This window comes from Pholis gunnellus, assembly GCF_910591455.1.
Source record: "Pholis gunnellus genome assembly, chromosome: 2".
NCBI lineage: Eukaryota > Metazoa > Chordata > Actinopteri > Perciformes > Pholidae > Pholis > Pholis gunnellus.
In genome coordinates, this window is record NC_136536.1 from 24,866,640 (window position 1) to 24,887,847 (window position 21,208).

Genomic DNA, 21,208 nt, shown 5'->3' on the forward strand with positions numbered 1-21,208 from the left:
GGATTTGCAACTAGCACTGAAGTTGCTTTCTTGTTTTCTTTTTTTCCACTTAAGAGAGAATTACAGTCGAAATATTTGAATTGCTGACATGTAGATATAATCTGGTGTATATAGACTATGTAATGCACAGCACATAGAACACTAAATATAATATTACAAATGATTATTGATAAAAATGCAGACACTATGCATGTCTCATAACAGATTAAATCGTGATCATGTGTGTTAAGAGCTTGTTGAAATGTAAAGAGGTGACAATTTGAGGAATGTGACCATTTCAAAAAGTAGTGTAGTTGTAGTTCTTGTAGTTCTATATATTTCAGATAAAACAGTAGAATCTAAAGGAAAATAGATACAGCCCTACCTGTGCTGTACTGGTCCTTCATAGGAGGCTGCTGTCTGAGTACATTAGCCATCGTGTGGAGCTGACAGATAGTGATACTATTGAGAGCAGTGTTACTTGAGAGCCTTGGACGTGGAACTTACTGTCTGGCCCCTCTGGTTCACTCTACAGGGAGACACTGTTCAACAATTAGGACTAAGCACTGCAATACTGACGATAGTTACCTGTTGCCATTTCAAATACAACATTCATGACCTCATTGGTCAATTATGCAAAATATACGGCACACACTCGGAGAATATAAAATAAATAAACACAATTCTACATCATATTTGTTGCCGTTTTCATGGTAACGTGATATGTTGCAGCAAAGTGTTGTCCCATTCCTATTTACACCATTTCAAGCCCTCACAGTCTCTCACACTCAACCACTTGCCAGGTGACGTCAGTAAATCCTTGAGGGTTCAGGGTTTGAGGGTTTAGGGGGGACATTGAGATTGGGCCTGGGATTGGGTCTATGACAAATAAAAGATTTGGGATGTACCCTCGTTGAAGTGTCATGTTTCCCCCTGGAAGAGGCGGGGACGTGTTGCAAGCCAGAGTTCCCGGATGTGGGTCTGAAGCATCCACCGGGCTGTCCTGTCTGCCTCTTTAAAAAAAAACAAGGGCTGTTTAGAAGTCTGTGCGTTGACGCCCTCTCTTCTGACATTACTACAGTTCGCTAGGTAACTTTAGCTCTTGATTGTTAGGCACCCAGTTTGAAAATGGCGACAGACGAGCTCTCATCCAAGCTCAGCCGTCGGCTCCAGATTGAAGAAGGAGCCGAGGATCCTGTTGCTGTCGACGTCCTCGGACATCAGAATGGGTCGGAAGAGAAACCGAGTACGGCCAACGCAGACTCGGAGCTGGGTGCTAAACTGATGCGGCGAGGAGAGCTGAACGAAGGGCTGGGTGAGCAATGCCAGCCCAGCATGAAGGTCTGCAACCCGTACACCGAGTTCAAAGAGTTTTCCCGGAACCAGATAAAGGACATGGAAAAGATGTTCAAAATGTGAGTTTGTGACAATCTGCATGAATACGGATAACGTTACCCCGACAGGTTGAAGACCAACTGTTAACCATGCCTTCAGGCCAGTGGTTGCTTTTTTCATTTCATGGAACAGGGAAGTAACTTTAAGATTGCTCATATGAGGAAGTTGAGTTGGCAGGTCACACGATGATTTCCCGATAACACAAAACTTGAATCTAAATTTAAGGATTAGTGAGGGAGAGTTAGTATTGTTATTGCTTATACAAAATATAGGCTGAAGCCAGCCTTCTGGGATAAAAGATGAGTAAGTGAACAAAAAAGATAAAATTACTAAAGAAAGTAATCTGTCCTGTACAATGGACTTGTGCACTAGGGAAAAGTTTGTCTTCTTCCAGAAATGGTTTATTGATCTTTTCCTAAACCTAACCAAGTTTAAAACTTAAGAAGATTTGTGTGGAAGGCAAACTTCTCCATGTGCTGGGTTTCTGTAGGTGAGTGATTGCTGGGTGGGGACATTATGCAAGTCAGTATCAAGGAAATCAGACAGCAGGTGCTCATTGAATATAGAATATTTCATAGTGTGCTCAGTCATCTACTTGATGTGTTGTTAATTATTATAGGTATAATTGATTGGTATATATTGATTGGGTATCAATTGGTATAATTGAACCCATGTTTATCAGATGATCAGTAACCCTCTTTCTCGAGTCTAAAAGAAGTGTGATGAACACATTTAAAATGTATTCACTCATATTGACACTAAAATTAATTAATACAATTATTTAAGCTGTATAAATCTGACCTTATACAGAACTCTATGACCTTAAACCTCTGTTAAACCAGGGGCCTGAGTTAATTGAATCTAGTGCTCTTTATGACACCTGTCTTCATTGAGCAATCATTAATTTTGTTATGAGCTAGCTCTGTTAATTCTGTGTTTTCTAATCCAGTTCCATTCATGGCACAAATGTGGAGTTTTTTAAGCAACATCATCAGAACCATGAATGAGGCGACTGTGGTTCAGTGGTAGAACGGGGCATCCTTCAATCAGCAGATCCCCGGCTACTCCAATCCATGTCGATGTCTCCTTGGGCCAGACACTTAACCCTAAATTGCTCCCGTATGCTGTGCCTGTGGTTTGTGAATGTCATATAGTCCTGATGGGCAGGTAGCACCTTGCATGGTAGCCCATGCCATCAGTGTAGGAATGGGTGAATGACATGTAGTGTAAAAGAGCTTTGAGTGGTCGAGTGATTAAGTACAAGTACAGGTCCATTAACTTAATATGTCAGGATATTACATGGTAATACCCATGTGGTTATACCCACAGCTAAAACTGAGAATATTCACCTATGTGAAATATAACCCTATATTGACAACTAGCATAGAATAAGAAACAACATTGTCAATAAAAAGACAATGTTTAAGTGTATTATATATTTTGTATCTTTAGTATAGAGTGATTCTTTCTTTGCTTTTTTCCTGATGATGAACTAACTATTACGAATATGTGATGCACATAAAAAAAAGTTAAGAGTAAGGTGATCCTGTTTCTGCTGTTATGGACAAAGGAAGTCTATCTGACTCAAATGTTGCATGTAGGTACCTGTAGCTGATCAACTGTGCATGGATATCTTTCTTTTTTTTATAAAGGACAACATAGGGTATAGTTTGTATTTCCAATTATCATCACAGAGTTTCCTCATGCTTTTGTGAATAAGAATGTAAAAGCATAACCACCCACTGTCAGTACTCGTTTTGGAAAATGCAAGACACTTTGCACAATGAAATAGCAGTGATGATTGTCATATACAAGCACCAGTTAAGATGAGCTAGTCTAAAGCTTCTTTTACTTTAACTTCCAGGGGGAAGTGGCTGAGGCAGGTTTTTGAAGCATACAGTGTGTTAGAGACTGTCAGAAGGTGTTGATTCACTCTGGTCACTGTAGAAGCCATAGTTGCATTTTTGTGTAGGGATTATTGGCTATCCACTGATAGCAGCCCCAGTTGATGGGAATGCTTGCAATGTGAGTGATTGACTAAATTGTAGCTCAATATTTGGGGTCAGATCAGTCTCAATATGCATACAGAGTGAATCACAAATGTATTTTGTGATTTGTATATAAATCTTTCTGCAGAATCTTTTTTTAATACACACACAATTAGTTAGCATTTACAAACAAAATCCAGCTTTTAAAAAAAATATAAGATTCAGAAATATATTCGTGGCTGTAAGCTTCCATCCAGTCCCAAAATCTTTTGTGGATCTTTTCGGAATTATCTGCCCACGTTTGGTTGTTTCAACACTTAACTACGGTGAATACTAAGCTAATGTTGGCTGTTGGACTAGTTTCCTCCTTTGGCTTTCCATCCAGTTCCCTACCTGAGTATGACGTAAGAGGGGAATCATGTGATTGGTTGAAAATGGAGGAAACATCTGATTATCTAGTTAATTCCCTCTTGAAAAAAACATATTTTGTTAATCAAGCGACGTCAGGAGAGTCTCATAAAACCCACACCAATGCAGTGAAGTTCACATGTGACAAGCAGTTTGTAAATGCAGGTTCAACAGTTAAAAGTATAAAAATGTAACAACATCCAAATATTTTTGGTACATATGTTTGTGGATTTCTATGACAATTATCTAAAACAAGAAATATTAAAATTGAAAATATATAATGATCAATATTTTTGTGTGCATTGAAAAATATTTTTGTGGAGAGTCATTTATATATAAATCACAAAATATATTTGTGAATCCTTCTGTGTGCATTCAATAATATTGACACTGGTCTGACCCCGAATAAAAAGCAGGGATTTAGGCTGAGTCAGCATTTAACAAGACGCCTCGTAGCAGCAAGCTGTCAGTGTTGAAATGAGTATTTATTACTACCTCTGCTGACCACCACCTCTTATCATTGTTTCTGGGTTAAAGAGCTTTAGTATTCATAAAACAGGAAACTGCTGCTCAGATTGACTGAGGTGTGAATGTCTTCTGGCTGTTTCTGTGTCATACTCTGCCCAGATTCTTCAGGTTCCTGTCATGTCCAGGCCTGTCGAGGACTTTTAAATGCACTACTTACACATTCTCTTTGTACAGCCATCTTCAAATCAGACATGTGCAGTTTGAGCATTTATCTTGTGAGTTAACATCATTCTAATGTGGCAGAGACCATTGTTCTCTATGTAATTGTTCAGTGGCGGGCCGTGGATTTTATACCTGGGCCTTCAGTGCTGTTCTACACTTCTAATAACCTCATTATGACGTCACAGCTATGGGTTATTATTTGTTTCGTGTAAAAGCCGCATATTCACATAACACTGCAACATTTGACAAATGAAATAAAATGTTACATGAAGTTCAACACCTATCATACAAAACACGAAATGCAGAGTGCAAATACATGAATACGAGCATGACGGGACGCTGTGTCATTAATGGGCAATATAGTCCAAATAAATGTAATTAACACAATGACAAACTCACAAGAGCAGTCGCATATATTCATATGACAACAAAGCAACAAATCAATCCAGCAGACCTGCAGCAGATCCACGCATTCCACCACACGAGCACGAGCCATTCAAATATTATTCATAAAAACGCCACGATTGACAAATGAACAGTAGTAACTGTAGAGGTAAACAAACAAACTTCACTTACCAAATGCTGTTCATCCTCCTTTCTTTGTTGACAAAGAGTTTAATCCCAGTACATCAGTTCCAGTAAGAAGTCCTTCTCCATTCATCGACGCCAGTGATGACAGTCGAGCCTCCACCGTTGTATTTCGCCGGTCGTAGTCGGTCTTCCGCCGCCGGTCGGTTGTCCGTCTTCCGCCGCCGGTCGGTCGTCATCTTCGACCTCCGTTCGGTTGTCTTCCGCCGCCGGACGGTTGTCCGCCTTCCGCCGCCGGATGGTGGTCGTCTTTGGCTGTGGACCGGCAAAGGGCGGGCTGCGGTTGTGTAGCTGTTTCCCTGCGAACGTGGTCGTTGAGTTGTAGATCCACTCGAGTCTCTCCAAAAGTACCGACGCTCAGTTAAAATGAAACACATTCACAGCCATAACATGTGCACCGCTTCTCCGACGCTGCATACAAATCCTTTTCCTGGCTGGCCAGGGCTGCTAGCTGTGGGGTCATTTCTTACTATGTCCAGTTTGTTCGGAAATGTCCTTCTTGAGAAAAGCGTTCCCAGTAACTCCGCCTCTAAATCCGTTTCTCCTCCTCCTTCCGCCATTTGATGTTAAAAAAACAAAGCTAGGTAAAAAAAAACATAATTTGCCATAATTTCTTCCATATCGTTCCAGTTGACTGCTACAACCTAAATTCTGCTAGCAAGCATAAGTTTAACTTTAGTCACGTGCTCGCCCACTGACCAATCACAGCACACTATGCACCTTGTGGCAGCGCTGCACCTGGATTCTGAGCTGCAGTAATGCTGACGTAGCTATAGGCCTGCAAACCGCTCTGGCGCGTCTAAGAATCTCAAACTAAAGATCTGATTGGTTGAAGACTATGTCAATCAACCATATCGTCCCCATTCACTTAACCTACACATGGAGGCACTTGTGAGTCTGCAGGCCTGGGGCCTCTCTTCTTACCTAGAGACACAGAGGTGAAATCTGATTGGATAAAAGCTCTACTTAAAACAAGCTGCACTGGAAGCAGAGCAACTGAGGAAGACAGTAGCTGTGCAATGAGAAAATAAGATAATGGAAAAAATATTTGTATACATTTTAATATATATAAGAAAAAATGTAATGTATTTAAGAAAAAATATTAAATTATAAAATGGCTATAACTTTGTGATTCTGTTTAGGCCAGCAGAGAAGGCTTTGCAGGCCCTGACGGCCCACCACTGTAATTGTTGCATATGGCGGGGGAGGAAGTGTGTCCTTAATCAAACTAATCATTAGACTCCCCGTATTTACTGCAGAGGCCATTTATTATGAAAGTGTAATACCTTACAAATCCTACCCAGCAACATAATGATTGAATCGGCTTTTTAACTCGTGATTCCTGCCTTTCCAAAACGGTTTAGTTTACTGGTGGCAAACATCAACTTCTGCAGCGAACTGTCTGAGATCCAGTGCTGTGGGGTTTTTGGCAGGCAGTCGTTTCTTGCAAAAATAAGTTGTGATGTTTCATGATGATCAGTTTTATTCTAACAGGTACAGCAGGTGAAACAAATGAGTGTGCATTTTTACTTCCTGAACACACAAAACCTTAACTGTTGTCGATGATTTTATTTGGAATTTTCTTCTGATTTAATGTTAACTTCTTCTCAAAGCATTATTAGTTCCGTAATGGAAATGTGTGTCTGACAGAGTGTCCCTCTCTGTCCCTAAAGTAACATTAGGCTATGCTCTGTCTGGGAAGCACACTTCCTCATACATATCAAATAGGATTAGAACAGATTATTATTCATTAGTTAAAACATGTGAATTTTGAAAACATGTCTTTTCAAGAATTTAAACTTTTGGACTTTACAACACTCTGGAGCTATCACAGGAGTGGGATCCTACAATCCTTTGTTCAGCCCTATATGTATGTGTGTAATAATACATTAGGCCTATAAAGATGATCACCTGAAAAGAGGTGTACATGTACAGGCTACCCATTTGAATAGAGAGGCAAGATGGGTTAAGCTAGTTAAGTTCTTTCATTGTGTAAAAAAACATGCAGTTTGTCCTGTACACAGTTATTTCTGACTTAATCATTCCTTTCCAATTCATATTGCTTTAATTTTCATGCAGTCGGGTTAAATAATACATTTCTTCAGAATAGAGGGTCTAATCAGTAACTAGAGGTGTGTCTCCTTCAGCCGGTTACTACCTGTTGTTTACAAAGCATGACCTTTTCAAGACCAAATTATCACGATATGATCATGATATGATAATCATTGAAATGATTCTCTGTGCGGAAAGCAAACGCCCTCATATCAAATATGATAATAACTTCAGCTTCAGTATTCACTGCTCCGCCTGGTGGACGCATAAACCACTGCAATGATGAAGATTTCCTTTCAGCCAAGGACCCAACTGAGATAAGCCATGGCCCCCATAAGGGAGAGGGAAAATTCTAGATGGTCGCATCTGCAGAGCTAGTATGTGAAACCTTATATTTGTACATCACAGCACACTTGTAATGAAAGTAGCCATCAGCAGTGACAGAAAATTCAGGATGCATCGAGAATCGTGCATTCGAATCGTTGAGATTTTGAGTGTTTTCCACAGAGCTTTTTTTTGCAATAATCCCAAATCCAATGGAACATTTTTATTGGCTATATTTTACTTCATTACTACATTTTAGAGTGAAATATTGTGCTGTTTTACTTTAATATGTATTAATTAATCATTTACTCATAATTAGTATATGAAAAACGATGCATTGTAATACAGTAAATTAAACCATCCAACATTACAAAGAGGAATTGAAAAAAATGTCATTGCAACCAGCTACACTATTAAAATGCATATAGCATATTATTGCATCTATATCTTAGTATTTCTTCCACCAGTGGTTTTATTCAATGAGTCTTTAGTCAGAACCTCTTTTTGTCTCCCCCTCCCAAACAGCCTCCGCACCTCTCTCCTCATTTTGTGTTTTAAAATAGATTTAGACAGTTTTAATTTTGGAAAAAGGTAACCGCTAAGTGGATTGTTTCATAAGGTTTTGCGCCACTATGTACACTTGCATCACTCGCTCTGCACCGCTGTCCAAAACCAGGCGCAAGCACATGATACATGCACACAGAGCAGGTGGAAAAGCGAGGGGGCATTTACGCTCTGCGTGCGTAAATGCCATGCAGCAAGCAAGGGTGGGGACAAGCAAAAGCTTGCGCCTTCCTCCGGCTTAACTCCTCATCACTTACTCGTCAAGTTGACTTTTATAACTTTGGAGACAGGGATGGAATTGACAGTGGCTGATGTCTCCGCTCCATAATGATCATTGTGCACTGATACAACTACATGGAAATTTGAACTCCACACTACAAAAAATGATCAGATATGCAACCATTTTGGTCACAGTCTGGAGTTTTGTATTGAAATATATTAGTTTTAATGTTCTTTATCATATTATTTGCCACCCCAGTGTTAGAGCATTAAGGAATACACTGAAGACAAATCCATCTAAAGCCCATTTTGAATGATGCCCCACGGTGATTACCCTAACATACCAGCAAACTAATAGTCAAGCGCTGATCGTCTTGTCAGTTGCAATATACTGTATATACTAGGGGTGGGAATCGCCAGAGATCCCGCGATATGATATAACGATACTTAGGTCACGATACGATATTGTCACGATACTGCGATATGCTGAGTATTGCGATAACATATATTGCGATTGACCTTTATTCAACTGCAAATTATGTCCCCAAAGGAAAACTGTCAACATGTTTTATCTAATAAGATAAAGTTTTCAGTCTCACTTCAATCATTTTTATTGCAGCAAAATGGGATTGTCAAGCAGACAGACTGACCAACACTGTCATAAATGTTGCATTCACCTGACAAACTTAACTGAATGCAAACGTGTCTATAACTACGATATAAGAGTTATATAACTGGTATAACTTGCGATGCGTGGACGTCGAGGGCAGAGAGACAGTTATGCGCTGCACTCTCCCCATGAGCCTGGCTGCTGTTGGCAGATTTAACGCCCGTTGTGAGGCCAGATTGAGCGGGTGAGCAAAACATTTCACATGCAGCAGGCACATGCACCATATGGTGCAAACAATGAAAAGATGCTGCCGTATTTACGTCTAGATGACGTTATGTTGAGTGTTGATGGAGCTGCTACAATGTTAGCATAGAATAGCACCGATCAATCAGAGCTCCATTGAGAAAACAAGTACAAATCGGCATCATTACGTAGTTATTTCAGAGTCCCTTTTTGTTGGTTTATTGCCGTTAAATCACAGCCAAGTCAGTTTATTTTGTGTTCATACAGCTGTAGTAAACAGCCGACGTGTGGCTCGCTAGACACAGTGAGCTCGATGAAATCCACGGAGCTCCTCCGGACTATGTTATGAACTCAGACATGACGGCGTTTAGTTCCTCGTGATATCTGGGACTTCCACAACACTTACTAAGCAGAAATAGAGGTTATTTTTTCCACAGTTGATGGCGGACAGTTGAACGGCTTTCAGGGCCCCCTCTCCGGCGCGTCCAGCGCGATTCACGCGATTGAACACAGTCCCCGGCGAGACCGGCGGCGCGAATGACGCTATTCGCGCCGCGTTAATCGTGTTTGGTGTGAACGCAGCATTACGTGTACTGCTCTAGTTTGGAGAACAAGAGACATCAGTGGCCAGTCCTCTGTGAGATATTGTGCTGTTATAGACACATAGGAATCCACTGCGCTTGACGTCAACGCATCGCAAGTTAATGCAACTCTTACTGCTGTACTCAAAGATTCCTCCACTAAGCTTCACTTCACTTCTCTGTAGAGCTTGGGCACAGCTGTGTCGGTGAAAAAACGCCGTGACGGCCTTCCTAGTTAAATAAAAATCCAAATAAGTCCAGACGTCTGATTCAAACGTGGACGGCGCATTTCTGATTTCTTTCTCCGATGTCTCTTTGTTTTGACCAACTTCCTACCAATCTCACTGACCCATGACCTCTGCTGACCTCACCAGAAAACAACTCAGCACCATCTAGTGGACTGAAAAAGCAATTGATTTTATTTTTCTAGTACCAAAAAGTTTATAGTTTATAGAATAAAAGATCGATACTTGGCTTCCGTGTAGCGATACAATATCACCACGCAAAATATCGCGATACTCTGCTGTATCGATTTTTTTCCCCGTACCCCTAGTATATACCTAATTTCCAGCCGCTAATCAGTATGAGCGAGGGTTGTGCCAAGATATTGGCGCTCACATGATGGCATAAGTACATGGAGCACAGTAACCGAAGAGCCAAGTCACCAGTCTGATTGTGGAACTGAAGCTGCTGCAAGTCCTGGGGAAATAAGCACGTACAGCATGCCAGCATCAGCTGCTTCTCCGGAGATTTTAAGAGCTATTACTTTGATGTACTCCGACTAGGAAGTTGCCCAGATCAGTCTCAAATTTGGTAAGGTAAGCCGTAAGACATTGATGATGCTTCATCATGAATATTTTGAGTTGTCTTTAAATGCTGTTGTAGCAACGAGTCATTCGCCATGAAAGATTAACCTTATTTTTCTGTGACTTAGGATGCTCAACGCCTTGGAACTTTGTACAGGTGTCATAGGTGATGGAAATAAATATTTCATATGGCTTTTTGGCTTGACCCTTTCAAATTGCTTCGATAGCGCCCCCTACAAATATTCAAAAACACAGCCCCAGGGCTACGTTTGATCTACATGTATGAAATTTGGTAGGCACATGTATCACATGTAGACTTAAAAAAAAAAAGTGTGGAACCATGCTCTAAAACTAACAAGAAGTTAGCCATTTTGATTTTGGAGTGAATTTCCCTTTAATTTCTAGTCGCAATTCTTTAACAAACTCCTCTTAGGGACTTCGTCAGATCCACTACAAATTTGGTCAGTACAATCTAAAGACCTTTACATTTAAAAATTACTTAAAGCTTTATGTTTGATGGAATGGCGAAGCGGTGGCATGGCGGCCATTTTACGTGATTCGCCGTTAAACAAGCTGATGTAACTCCACTGGACTTGCTCAAATCTGTCCCAAACTTGACATATTTGATAACGGTCTGGCCTTTAATTTGGTATTGATTTTCTCTCATATTAATTGAGTATCAGATTCATTCACTTTCTAAGAATCCAAGTTCCTGATGGGGCCAGAAGAGGGCCCAAATATGTGACCAGTGCATCAATTCACTTCATAGTTTTTTTGGTTTGCTCCACTGTGTGTATTGTAAACCCCTAATCTTGTTTCATCATTTCATATTTTTCCTGGATTTTTTGGCTGTTTTATGACCATTTCTGCCAAACCCTGTGAAATCTTCTAGTTCACTGTTTATTTCTAACATCTGAGTCCAGCTCTCTCTATTTGGACTCCTCTCCAGAAATACTATTGACCTAAACCTTGTGGTTGTGATATGACATTACATCTGCTTGCCCAATCACAATCCGGAACTGAGAGTACCGGTCGCTTGCATTTAGTATCACCTCCTGAGCAGAGGCCACACTTGTGTATGAATGTTAGTAGATGGGCAGGTGGCAGTCTATGAATTGGTGTGAATGATGACATGTAGTGTTTAAGAGCCTTGAGTAGTCAAAAGATTAGAAAGGCGATTCCAAATGTACTTCAGGAACTTGTTACCACAGTGGGCAGAGAACAGAGGAAACGATAGCAGAAACGGAGACAATGTATAACAGCTAGTTTACGTTTCTAGAAGTTCCTGCAGTGGAAAATGGACGTTATGTGTTGAGTAGAGAGTAGTTCAGGAGAAAATGTTAGACTGTGAGGTCTTATTAACCAAGAATGACAGGACACTGGTACTAGAAACACATCAACGTTGAATTTTCAATGCTTTGACCATCACAAACTATATTCCATTCACTGTCGTTATAATGGGCAGGAGGATATGTCAAACAGACACCTCAAAATCTGGGTCAATAAGCCCAAAACTATCCCAGAGGTTTGAAAGTGCCACAGCATGCACATGATGGAAGGTGAGAGTTTTCTTTCAGCTCTATAGTCAACCTGTAACAAACCAGTTTTTAACTCAATTCTGTCAAGGTATGATGCTGGGAAAGACAACTTCATTGACCTGATGGAGCTGAAGCTGATGATGGAGAAGCTTGGAGCGTCACAGACACACATCGCCTTGAAGAACATGATCAAGGAGGTAGATGAGGACCTGGACAACAAGTTGAGCTTCAGAGAGGTAAAACAAGAAAACCAAATTAGAATCAGAGGATGTGTTATTCCTTCTGTCTACATCCATGTATCTTTGTTCTTCCTGTCCTTCACAGTTCCTACTCATCTTCAGGAAGGCAGCAGCAGGAGAGCTGGCAGAGGACAGCGGCCTCAGTGTCCTCGCTCGCCTCTCTGAAATCGATGTCTCTACAGAGGGGGTCAAAGGAGCCAAGACCTTCTTTGAAGCCAAGGTAAGTAAGTTACTTCTTATACAAGAACAGCATACACACTAACAGTGTATAATCTGTGTTTTAGTAGAGGAGATAAAATGGTGGAAGCTAACTGGACTTTAATAGCTGATTCTTATGATGGACTTTCTTCCCAGTGCATCGGTCAGAATGCATTTGACTTGATCCCAATATTCATTCACTGCACTTTATTCACTCAAGTTGAAGGCACATCAATACACAGGACACTTGGTCATAAAAGGGAACTTAGGCTAGATTTATGAACCTGTGGTTCAGAAACAGAAAATAAAAGCATAGAATTCAAGGCACTTGCTTAGAATTATACAAATTTATAACCAAACAAAGTAAAGTACTCAATTTAACTTAATAGCAAATGTCTGTATATTTACAGGCTGCTATCATTAAACAAAAACACCAATATAATTAAAGCTGCAAGCAGCATTGATCGGGCCCTCGCAACTTCACGCACGTCGAGGGTACTGGCAGGAGTCTGGTTGCCATGCATTTCTGTGACCATCATACACTGCGTGCACGAGTTAGATGATATTTCCTGCGTCGACCAGCAGCGTAGCAAGATCATGTTGCCAGGTCTTAATTGAAATTATTCAAATAGACCTTGTAGTTAGAGCGATAAGCCCCTTTGAGTATGGGTATGACATTTTTGAGCAAAGGCCTAAAAATAGGGCTCAGTTTTAAGAGGTTAAAAAAAAATCTTAGGGGTCCATGCTCTAAATCCAACCGGAAGCAGCCATTTTGAATTCTGTATGAATTTCTCATGTTTTTTTTCCATTTCCAGGTGCTGTACTACGAACTCCTCCTAGGGAATTAATCCGATCAGCTTAGAATTTGGTCAGAACAATCTAAAGACCGTAGCGATTAAAAGTTACTAAAATCTTGAGGTTTCATTGAACAACATGGACTTGCTACATGCTCATGAGAAAAAAAGACTTCTGATCTAAATATGTGCAAACTAAGATGCTTGTAGATGAAAAGTTTCAAACCATGTCCGTGGGCATTAGTATAAATGATCTCTCTGGAGCTTCTACATGAGAATCAGGTTAAATGTTACAATGAATGCTTCACACTACAATCTAAAGTTACAGAAGAGCTTGAAATTAAAACAGTGTTAAATTAATGTGTTCAAGTAAAAGCAAATGACACTACTGTTTTGTTAACTTTCATATAAGTCCAAATACAATCAGCAGGACACAGCAGGGAGTTGAACCCCATCCCAGTAAACTGACAGTCTGTTGTGTTACAAACAGTGAAGCGCATTCCCACAGATTCATTTTCTTAACCTCTTGCTACCGAGAGCACCGAAAGGGTGTTCGGGGGGGGGGGGGGGGGGGGGCGACAGAGTACACACATGTAGTACAAATCACTTCTGAGAACGGATAAAATGATATTTTGTGATTTATCCTATCGTAATGAAGAAATTCTGGGCAAATAAAAAACTACGAGAGGTACCACAATTTCACGTATTTTTCGCCAGGACACGGCGAGCTATGTACTCAGTTACCAATACCAATCAAAAGCTACGGAACTTTCACGGACAATCGCAGAGCATGAGTGTTACGACCAGCTCGGGAGCCGCAACATAAGGAGGGACACAACACCAAAGTCGATGCAAAATAACCCCAAAGGTTTATTACAAAACACAGGAGAAACGTAATGTGCTATCTGACTGAAGACCAGGGTCTGGTGGCAGGCAGATGAGGGAGAGGGAGAGCGAGGGCGGAGCAAGGAGGCGCTTATATAGGTAAAACCCACACCTTCATCCAGATGCCCTCAATCACTGATCAGGGAGCTACACCTAGACCTCAAAGACATAGAATACACACAAGCACACACATTCACAACAGGACATAGAACTATACGTAACAATGAGCATTCCACACTGAATCCAACCAAAGTTTCCAAATTTCTCTCCTTGAAACCATTAAAAAGTTACACTCCATAAGCCACAGAAGAACACACAGCCACAACACGCTTTGCACCTTGAGATGGTTTTCTGGAAGAAAATCGCCAAAAATCCCAGATTAATCCTTTCAGCCATGTGCTGCCGGTCTTTGTCTGCCCTTCTGTGAAAAAGCTGACAGAAGGGCTGTAACAGCTGGTTCCAAAATGAGTATTTGGCTCGACCCCACCTGAATTCTCCGTACTGAAACCTCTATAACTTTGGCATGCTTCACTTTAACAAAGCCACATTTTTTTTTAAAAGACTGCTGACATGTGCTATGATTTGGGAGAGTTTAGGCCTTCATCAATAAAAGTGCTTTTTTTTCAGGTGAACCTGAACATTTTCTATTTGAGCTGTGTTATCTTCAGCATTTACCAGTAACATATACACTGATATGTACGCATCTTAACAAGTGTTAGTGTTATAATGCCATTAAAATTATTCAAATAGACCTTGTATGGGTGTGTAATTTTTGAGCAGAGGCCTAAAAATAGGGCTAGGGATTAAGAGGTTAATGATCTTAACAGGCTTATATTTATGATTGTATCGGAGGTACACTCAAAACATTTGAGGCGTAAGACCTGGCAACATGATCTTGCTACGCTGCTGGTCGACGCAGGAAATATCATCTAACTCGTGCACGCAGTGTATGATGGTCACAGAAATGCATGGCCGCGTCAACCAGAGTCCTGCCAGTACCCACGACGTGCTTGAACTTGCGAGGGCCCGACAGAGGATGTCAAATGCTCTAAAGATTGTAAAGCCCTCTGAGGCAAATTTTTGGTTAGTGATAATAGGCTATATTCAAATCCTCCATCATCATCTGCAGAGTATTATTTGCTCTGCTGAGAAGATGATTGGTTACAATCCTCCAGGACCCTGAGGCGGGCAAGAAAGATTGTGGCCAGCCCCTCTCACCTTGGACATAATACGTTTGAGTCCCTTCCCTCTGGCAGGAGGCTGCAGTCCATCAGGACCAAGACGTCACGCTACAAAAACAGATTCTACCCGACTGCAATCAAGCTCATAAACAATTTACACAACCCTGCACAACGTTTTGCTTTAAATAGAGACATTTTAATAAGAGACATAAGACATATTTGAACATATTGTCATATATATTTTTTTGTTTTTCATAATTTATCTAATTATATCTTTACATGTTTATTGTAATAAACAGTTTAGGATTCTGATTCCGATTCAATCTCCTGAAAGCTGTGTGTCTTACTGTTGGACAGGTCCAGGCCATCAGTGAGACCAACCGTTTTGAGGCAGAGATCCGCCAGGAGCAGGAGGCCAAGAAGAAGCAGGTCGAGGAGCAGAAACAGAGACGCACTGCTTTCAAAGAACTGCAGTCAGCCTTCAAGTGAGCGCCTCTCTCTCCTCCCAGGACCTGTCACTCTGTGCTGCTCCAATGCTGTCAGTCCGTAAATTTGTGTGTTTGAATGTTCCATGTATGGCAGACAGTGGTAGTCCCGAGTTAAACAGTTAAACTAGGTCAATAGTCTACCTACAATTGACTGGGTATATTATGAAAAATCAGTGCTGCTTATAGATTCATCTGCCTAGAATTGTCCATTAATTTAGCTTGGTAGCTTAGTAACATTCTCAAACAGTAACAATACAAGTTAAGTAAATCCTACATATGCACACACCAACACAGCCACTTAGTGTGGACGGGTTTCAGTCTGAAAATGTGTTTGGCACCTAAATCTGTAAACTGTAGCGCAAATGTGTCGACTTCTAAGTGTTTAAGTAGACTAGTGATGAGTGCACTTGTACCACTGCCTTGGCTACCGTGTATGTCAGCTTGTTTGAGCTTTATTTGACTTAACTCATTCCAGAACACAGTAAATCCAATGTGACACTTTGCAGACATGCAAGCCATCTTTCACACAAAATGTAAACAAATAGCTGAGCTCTACATTTTTACTGTCAACTTTGGATTTTTGTACAATCGGGTTGGGTGGGTATTGAGTAGTTTTTGGTATCTGGTTTTGTATTGGTTGTGGAGCAGGTCATTCTTAAGCACCATGATTTTTATGAGCCCTCTGAAGCACAAACGGGTTTAAATATGTTTATTTGTTTGTTTTTTAAACGTGGTTCTTTCATTTCTGGTTTCAGCCATTACTCCTCTCAGATCTGCTAGCATTTTATTTAGCTACTTCCATGCTGAGATCTGGGGATGTAGTGACTTTGCACCGACCACATGAGCCATCAGAAATTTTGAAATTTAGAAAATTTGAAAATCAGATAAATCAAAAGGAGAAGAGTTTTACTTGTTTTGTTTTGGCAAAAACATGTTTAAAACATTAAATTGAAAAAGTCATCATGTAGTTCAACATGTTCTTCCTGTCTTTGCAACTCTAAGTAATTTAGACATTACTACAGTGTTAGATCTACAGATAGATAATAGATCATAAAATGTAATTTTGCATTTTTTATAAGTGAAAAAACAGCCTCAATATCCACAGTTATTCCTTCTCTGATGCTGAATCTTAAATGCTTCCTCATAGTACTACTTTGATGTTTTGGTGGAATGATTACTTGTTCAGTATGGCTCACTTACAGGGCAAGAGTGACAGTGCCTTTTTACGATGTGCTACTGAGTGCTAGCAGGTCTACGTTAACCCTGTGTTCTTGTGCCTCCCAGTTGTATACATATGAAATAATACAAGATAACGTTGCATCTCTAGTAAAATGCAATTACTTCAGCTCCTTCAATTTGTCCAGGATTTAGCCAAGTTTCATGGTCAATACAGTTTCTGATATCCCGTTGAAAACTCATGTGGGCACAGAGGTCATCCAGCATCAGCATGTTGGCCAGCAGGATGACCAGCGTATAATTAACCGCACAGCAAGCTGTTATTTGCCTGGTATTTGCATAAAACAAAATCCCAAAAGGGACTCCACAAACACTGCCACAAGGTTAAGTTCTGTGATTGGCATTTGCTGAGGTGACACCAAGCAGACAGCTAGTGGCTGTGACGGCATCCACCTGTCACTCAAAGCAGCCACGGCCTAAATTATGCAGAACTTTAAGCCACTTTAACGTATGAGTTGTATAAGAATGCACCCTTGTACAGTTGTCATGAATTATTATACTATTACTAGCCATAGTAACAAAAACATATTTTGCACCAGGCTGTAAACATGTTTATTTCTGCTGTAAAGTTGGGCTTCCAAGCACAAGAACACAGGGTTAACGTACACCTGCTAGCACTCATTAGCAGATCGCCCAGCGTGTTAACCTAACTTGTTAGCTAGGTTAGCCTTAGCTAGTTGGTGGCTTCCAATGGGCTTGTTTCAGCATCCAGGCGTCATTCAGCCCACCTTAGTACCCATTATTTGGATCAGATCAAGGTGCCAATTATTGACTTCTGTGTTAGCTTCATTGTTCTGTCGCCTAGCATGCATACATCCTAGGGGTGGGGGAAAAAATCGATACAGCATAGTATCGTGATATTTTGCGTGGCGATATTGTATCGATGCATAGAAGCCAAGTATCGATCTTTTATTATATAAACTATAAACTTTATGGTACTCGAAAAATAAAATCAATTGCTTTTTCAGTCCACTAGATGGTGCTGAGTTATTTTCTGGTGAGGTCAGCAGAGGTCACGGTTCAGCGTGATTGGTCAAAACTAAGATAGAGACATTGGAGAAAGAAATCAGAAATGCACCGTCCGCGTTTAAATCAGACGTCTGGACTTATTTTGGATTTTTTAACAAGGAAGGGAAGAAGGACATAGATATGACACATGGATATGACTCCGTCGCAGCGTTTTTTCACCGACACAGCCATGCCCAAGCTCTACAGAGAAGTGAAGCTTGAAGTTGAGGAATCTTTGAGTACAGCAGAAATAGTTGCATTAACTTGCGATGCGTGGACAGGAAGCGCAGTGGATTCCTATGCGACTATAACAGCACAATATCTCACAGAGGACTGGCGACCGCTGTCTCACGTTTTCGCCAAACTAGAGCAGCACGTAAGTCACACCGGGGTAAACATTACAGACCTCCTGTAAAATGCAGCACATGAATGAGTGAGTGAGCCATTGCTGACAAAAACCTGGTGGTTGTAATCGACAACGCTTCTAACGTGGGCGTTGCCGTTCAGTTATCGGGATTCCTCCATGTGAAGTGTTTCACTCACACGCTCAATCTGGCCTCGCAACGGGCATTAAATCTACCAACAGCAGTATTGTGATATCGTATCGCGGGACCTCTGGTGATTCCCACCCCTAATACATACATGGAGTATTTTCTGTCAGCAGTGGACCAGCAGTGAGCCAAATATCACATTTTATATGATCTTCAGGATTATCACTGTAAATAATCTAAATCTCAGATCTTTAATTTGTGTGGCATAACCCGGAGCGACGTGTTATCCTTAAATCTTTGCTCTGGAACCATTTCGTAATGAACAAGAAACTTTTGGTTAGAACTGTGTAAAACAATATGTAAGCTCCCATAGTGTTTAGTACTGTCATAGTATTGTTACTGCGCCGTGTGTTGATGTATGCCAAAACTTCACAGCACAACAGGCCTCATTCACAACTGCACAAATCTGTACTTAAACCTTGTGTAAGGATTCATCAATATAATTCCTACATTTCTTCTGACTTTGCGAACAAATTTTTAACTGCCAAATGTATTATATACTAAGAAAATTGACGCTTCTTTCATCCTTATCCATTATTTTCATAATTAAAATATATATTTCAAAGCTTCTATTATGGTTTTAGATTGAAGCGGCGACTCTGTTTATCATACTTTATGATGCCATTACAATATTAAAAAATATGATTTCATGTTATTGGGGTTATATAAATGTAATATATGTGCTATATTGTGTGAAAAGCCAGAACTTTTATACGTACAGTACATACTAGTGAAAGAGGCCCATTGTGACTGAAATGCTCTTAATGAATAATCAATCAAATATTTCATTACAGTATAAAAAAATACTGCACTTTTAGGATGAGAGGTTTATTTGAAATGTCCAAGTTCATTTTGGGTTGTTGAATTCATAGTTGGATTTTGCAACTTCATCAGTGCACTGGGAGGACATTTGAGGATTTCAGGGTTTGGTTAGGGTCAGGGTTCAAACATTCCTTGTGGAATGTGAAGGGTGGTCAGTTGGCTTTTGTCGGATCTATCGTATGCTTTTCTTACAGTGTATTGTATCAACATTTTTTTTCTTCTCCAGTTTAACCTCCTTTCACAGAGATCTGACAAAATGTAAAACTTTGGATTATTTCCTCCTGAAACGACACTGGTAGCAATAATGTTGACTTGTGCAAAGTTATATTTGGTACTGATTTCTCCAATTTTCTAAATATTCAAAAGAAACAATATTTGTTTTGAAATATAAAAAATGATGAACCCTAATACAAATCTTTCGTGGTGGTTCTCTATTGAGTGTGTCCAGGACTAAGCCATCACTGTACTGTATATAGTGGATGGGTAACAGGAAACAAAAGTTTCATTGATTTGAAACTAAATTCCATTAAATATGACCTAATTAGTGATGGACAATAGATTCCTCTGAGGTAAGTGCACACATAGTGGATTTCACAAATTGTTATCTCTCTACTGAATTCTCCTCCTCCTCCTCCTCCTCCCATTCCTGAATGTCCATATTGTGACCAGAAAAGGGACCAAATGTTTAAACTACTGTCATAATGCACATTCCAGTGCACTCTACAGCAAAATAAATGTGAATGGAAATGATTGTTATTTAGATAGCTGGCGGCCATTGTAATCATTTGCTTATTGGCACAGCATTCCATTATACTACTTCCATGAACATTTTAGACCGAAGTCCAGTGAAATGAATTAATTTTTCGTTGTAATTCTCCTTGGCCACTGAGAGACATGTTTCCAGTCGGTCTGAGTCGGTCGGACCCTAACTTTAAATTTACGCTCCCTCAATTGTGTTGAATGTGAACATTTTTAAATTGACCTGGGAGGGTATATTGGTAATTACGATCAGGGAAGGTATTTTTAATAAGATTTTTCTTCTATTTTTTTATATTTCTATTTAGTTTTTCCTTGTTTTTTGTTGGTATGTTTGTCTTGTATGCTGAAAACTCTGTAATACACCTTTATTTTGATTTCCTATAACTGCTTAATAAAACCTTTTTGTCAAAATAAACTGTCTTTTGTGTGTGTCATTACCGTCTTTCTGTTAACAATATCAAAAAGAGAACATCAATTCAATTCAATTTTCTTTATATAGCCCAATTACACAAATCATAATTTTTCCTCAGAGTGATTTACAATCTGTACAAAACACAACGTCCTCTGTCGTTGGATCCTTACACTTGACAAGAAAAGACTCAAGAGTTATCCACCTGAAACATAGCAATTTGTTTTTGTCCTCTGCAGGTGCACTGTAAATAACATCAATTCAAATTGTTTCCTAAAAAAACGTTATCCTTATTGATGCCAATTACTTATTCTATAGCTATGATTCATTACAAAATGAGAAGGATTTGTTAACTTTCACTAAAAATGGGATTTTCTTTTCTTTCTAAAAATGGGAAAAACTGAAATAATTAAGTGAACTTATGTCAGTTTCAAGACATAAATTGTTGGTACATTCAAAACTGTTTGAAAATGTATAATCCTGAGTTCAGTCTTGTAACATAAAAATTAAGCAAAGAAAGGCTAGAATACAACGATAATTGCGGAAAATTTAAGTTGGTGGAGTTATATGACCCAAGAGGTTTTTTTGTAGAGCAGATTGAGCTGGACATGTGTGTCAAATTTCAAGTCAATCAGACTTAAGGTATAAGGGTT

General features: G+C 39.9%; 1 protein-coding gene across 1 annotated transcript; it reads left to right on the forward strand.

Moving 5' to 3' along the window:
* Nucleotides 1-968: 968 nt before the first annotated feature.
* Nucleotides 969-20,555, forward strand: efhd2 (EF-hand domain family, member D2). Its single transcript, XM_079183249.1, has 4 exons — nucleotides 969-1,394; nucleotides 12,074-12,221; nucleotides 12,310-12,444; nucleotides 15,640-20,555. Exons 1-4 carry the CDS (start codon nucleotides 1,108-1,110, stop codon nucleotides 15,769-15,771), a joined length of 702 nt encoding a protein of 233 aa, XP_079039375.1. The 5' UTR covers nucleotides 969-1,107; the 3' UTR covers nucleotides 15,772-20,555.
* The last annotated feature ends 653 nt before the right edge of the window (nucleotides 20,556-21,208 follow it).

Excerpts from the sequence above, each read along its gene's own strand:
- efhd2 (XM_079183249.1), top strand. The coding sequence starts at position 1,108 with ATGGCGACAGACGAGCTCTCATCCAAGCTCAGCCGTCGGCTCCAGATT. Across the intron at positions 12,222-12,309 it reads ACAAGTTGAGCTTCAGAGAG|TTCCTACTCATCTTCAGGAA; the intron begins GTAAAACAAGAA and ends TGTCCTTCACAG. Across the intron at positions 12,445-15,639 it reads AGACCTTCTTTGAAGCCAAG|GTCCAGGCCATCAGTGAGAC; the intron begins GTAAGTAAGTTA and ends ACTGTTGGACAG.